The sequence below is a fragment of the Triticum dicoccoides genome, chromosome 3B, assembly GCF_002162155.2.
Source record: "Triticum dicoccoides isolate Atlit2015 ecotype Zavitan chromosome 3B, WEW_v2.0, whole genome shotgun sequence".
NCBI lineage: Eukaryota > Viridiplantae > Streptophyta > Magnoliopsida > Poales > Poaceae > Triticum > Triticum dicoccoides.
Genome location: NC_041385.1, coordinates 348636760 through 348640359, shown reverse-complemented (window position 1 = coordinate 348640359; position 3600 = coordinate 348636760). Strand labels below are relative to the sequence as shown.

General features: G+C 45.3%; 1 protein-coding gene across 1 annotated transcript in view; it reads left to right on the top strand.

The window, feature by feature from the left end:
* Window positions 1-2570, top strand: part of LOC119276039 (ATP-dependent Clp protease proteolytic subunit 3, chloroplastic-like) — a 30713-nt gene extending 28143 nt beyond the window's left edge. Inside the window, exons 4-5 of the mRNA XM_037556993.1 lie at window positions 1678-1773; window positions 1859-2570. Coding sequence (XP_037412890.1) covers window positions 1678-1773; window positions 1859-2137 — 375 coding nt within the window. The 3' untranslated portion in view covers window positions 2138-2570. The remainder of the gene's footprint in view (window positions 1-1677; window positions 1774-1858) is intronic.
* Window positions 2571-3600: the final 1030 nt, after the last annotated feature.

Below are 3600 nucleotides of genomic sequence, written 5' to 3'. Positions count from 1 at the left end.
AGTTGCCACCGCTTCATCGTTTAGGTCATAACTTTCACATCCAGAGTCCGATTTCGTGTTCTTTAGCTCGTTGCGTAGCTATTGCCATCTACGTTCAATCTAGATAGGTTCCACCACCATTTGACTCCCATCAAAATTTTGCCATCTTTGTTTCCTTTCCGCATACACCACCCACCATACTCTTTGACCACCTTAACCCAATTTTGACCCATTTTGTTGGCAACTCCCACTTGACCCTAATATTGAGTGACGATTAGTTCGCCCTGGGAGCAGCTCCCAGCGACCGTTTCTGGTCGTTTGCCAGGGTAGGGTGTCAGGGTGACCCTGAGACCCATAAGGCCCATTTAAGTGTTTTTTCTAAATTGCCATGTTAAACTTTGAAACAAAAAAAATGTCGAGTGATCTAGATATTTTCGGCCATGCTAAACTTTAAAACTGCCATCCTTTATATAAAAAATGCCATATGAACAAAAAAAATGCACAAATTTATAAAAATGCCATGCTCAGAATAAATATTGAAAATTGCCGTGCTACTTTATAAAACTGACATCCTCTAGAGAAAATATTTTATCTGGATAAGCCCCCAAAGAAACCTGCCATGCAATAAAAAAAATGCCATCCTCTCAACATTAAAAATGTCATCCTCTTGAAATAAAAAATGCCATCCTCTTTATAATAAAAATGACATGCTCTCAAAAATAAATATGCCCCTTGTTGATAAGAAAACTGCCATATTATTAGTAATAAAAATGCCATGCTCTTAATCATAAAAATATCATGTTACTAATTATTAAATGCCATGCTCTTAATAAAAAATTTCATGGCTGCATTGAAAAAGACATGGAAATTGCCATGCTACATATAATAAAAATGCACATGGCAAGTTTAGGGGGAAAAATCACCTCTAAAAAATAAGGATTTTTGTTCTTTCAAACAATGGGAAATTTCGGGATTTTTTTTCTTTTTCAAATAAAAATGAATATAAAAACAAAATAACTCGAATACATAAAAGGTGTTTGAGCGCAACCCTGTAGCCCAACTAGTGAGTGCGCGTAGCTATACTGTAGGAGGGCATGAGTTCGATCTGCACTTTTTTTGAAGAAAAAAAATAAAAAAGGTCATTCGCCAGGAGAGCAGTTGCAGCGAACTCTTTTAGGGATCTGACGTGGTGTCAGATTTGCGCCAAGATCCGTGCGGCCAGATCAGATGGCAGGAAGGGCGTTCGCCAGCATCAGCCTCCTGGTGAACGTTCGCCAAATAGCATTTCCGTTAGTACAAACTCATTGAAATAAATAAATAGATTTCAGTGTAAACTTGTCTCCAGAAAGTAAATTGAAGTTTTTCATAACCATGCATTACTTTTTGAAGACGATGCACTAGAACCCTACCCAGATGTAGGATGTGCAATATACTTGATAAATACACCCTGAAGCACCTAAATTTATCATTTGGTACTCCATATAGACCGCCGGAGAGGCTCAATACAAACATACACTACGCATTACATTGATTCTTATCCTTGATCAGTGTGCACATGTTATAATCCAATTTGCTTCTGGCTAAGATTAGTGGTTGGTCTTCTGCTGGACGCACATGCAAGTTCCTTAGATCCTGATCTGCAAGTTCACAGCCATTCTTTCTTCAAAAGTGTAATATGTTGATTCACGCATGTGGCAGGCCACAGAGATGGGATTGCAGATAACAGAAATGCTCTATGAGAAGATAAAGATCAACAAGATAATGTCAAGGATCACTGGAAAGCCTGAAGAGCAGGTAGTCCTTCAGAACTTGTTGCCCATGCTTTTGCCTATCCAACAGCAACAGGAATCTGCATTGTGCTGATTGCTGTTTCTTGTAGATTGACGAGGACACGAAGTTTGACTGTTTCATGAGTCCTTGGGAGGCCAAGGATTATGGAATAATTGACAGCATTGTAGATGAGGGCAAACTTGGATTGGTAGCTCCTGTATCGGGAGCTGTGCCACCCCCAAAATCACGTGTGTGGTACTTGTGGAACGCTTCAGGACCAACTAGAAAAATAATGAAAAATCTACCTTCAGAGGAAAAGCTCATTCGAAATGGCAATGGCAGTGTAAGTGGAGCTGATGGAATGCTGAAGGAGGCCTCATCAACTTGAGATATGTCTACCAGCTTACAGCATCACCATGGGTTTAGGATCAAAGATGTGGCTTGCTATACAGGCCAGAGCATACAATGTGCAATTTTCAGGGTGCAGGTCTGTATGCCTTGCCGGTACTCGAAGATTGACTGTAGTGCTGTTTGTATGCTGTATTGTACTCCCTCCGTCCCAAAATATAAGAACGTTTTTGACATTATGCTAGTGTGAAAAACATTCTTATATTTTGGGATGGAGGGAGTATTATTTTTTCCTGTATACCGGTTGATTTATTGATCTTGCAGTGCAACCATCATTTCGCAGGAGAATATAGCATCCCTTGCTTATCTTGTGCCCTTGATGTATACTTGTTTTTGTCATGGGGTACACGTGCATCTCTGGCAGATCTTGTAAACCGTGGTACCGCAAATTTTGTTTAATGGCTATTGTATAACGGTTTGGCGGTACCGTGGAAGGCATGGCAGAGCGGATCCTTCTTACCATACTGCATAATTCACTGGAAGTAGATAAACATAGTTCCTGCCACCATAGTTCACTGAAAGTTCATCGCGCAAACATAAACATAGTATATAACCTAATCTAAACTGCTCTAGTCCTTGACATGGAGATGAAACTCCATTGTGGAGTTGGAGAGGACGAAGGCGAGCTCGAACTCCTTATTGCCTTGAGCTGTGCAGCGGCACCTTCTTCTTCGGCCATGACTGCATCATTCGCCTTGGCGAGCTCACGCTTCGCCTTGCGGAAGCGCTTGGTGGTCGACCAAAGGATGTCGTTGAGGCGGTTGAACTCCCTCCACGCCCTTCCACCGCCATTGTCGGAGAGGACGCAACACTCCCTCGCTTGCACGTGGCGCCATTCTTGATCGGGGGGCGATGGAGCTCCCGGCCTCGTCATCCTGGCAGGCTTGGTTGTGCGGCAGTGAGGCGCCGAGGCCCTCTCGGCCGTGGTCTTCCTCTGTTGCACGTGGGTCGGATGAAGCTCCTGGTCTCGTTGTTGTGGTGGGCTCGCTTGTGCGGTGGCGAGCCGCCGCGGCCCCCTCGGCCACCACGTCGGCGTCCTCCGCTCGACATCGAGGCGGTCGAAGAGGGGATGTGGAGAGAGAGAGAGGGAGGGAGGTAGGGAGGGAGGGAGGGAGGGAGGGAGGAAGGGAGAGAGAGAGAGAGAACAGTGGAGGAGGGTCGGGGATTTATCGGATAGGGACCCTAAAAAGCACTGGATCCGGTAAATATAGTGGCCTTGAGCTGTGCAGCGGCACCTTCTTCTTCGGCCGTGACTGCATCATTCGCCTTGGCGAGCTCACGCTTCGCCTTGCGGAAGCGCTTGGTGGTCGACCAAAGGATGTCGTCGAGGCGGTTGAACTCCCTCCACGCCCTTCGACCGCCATTGTCGGAGAGGGCGCAACACTCCCTCGCTTGCACGTGGCGCCATTCTTGACCGGGGGGCGATGGAGCTCCCGGCCTCGT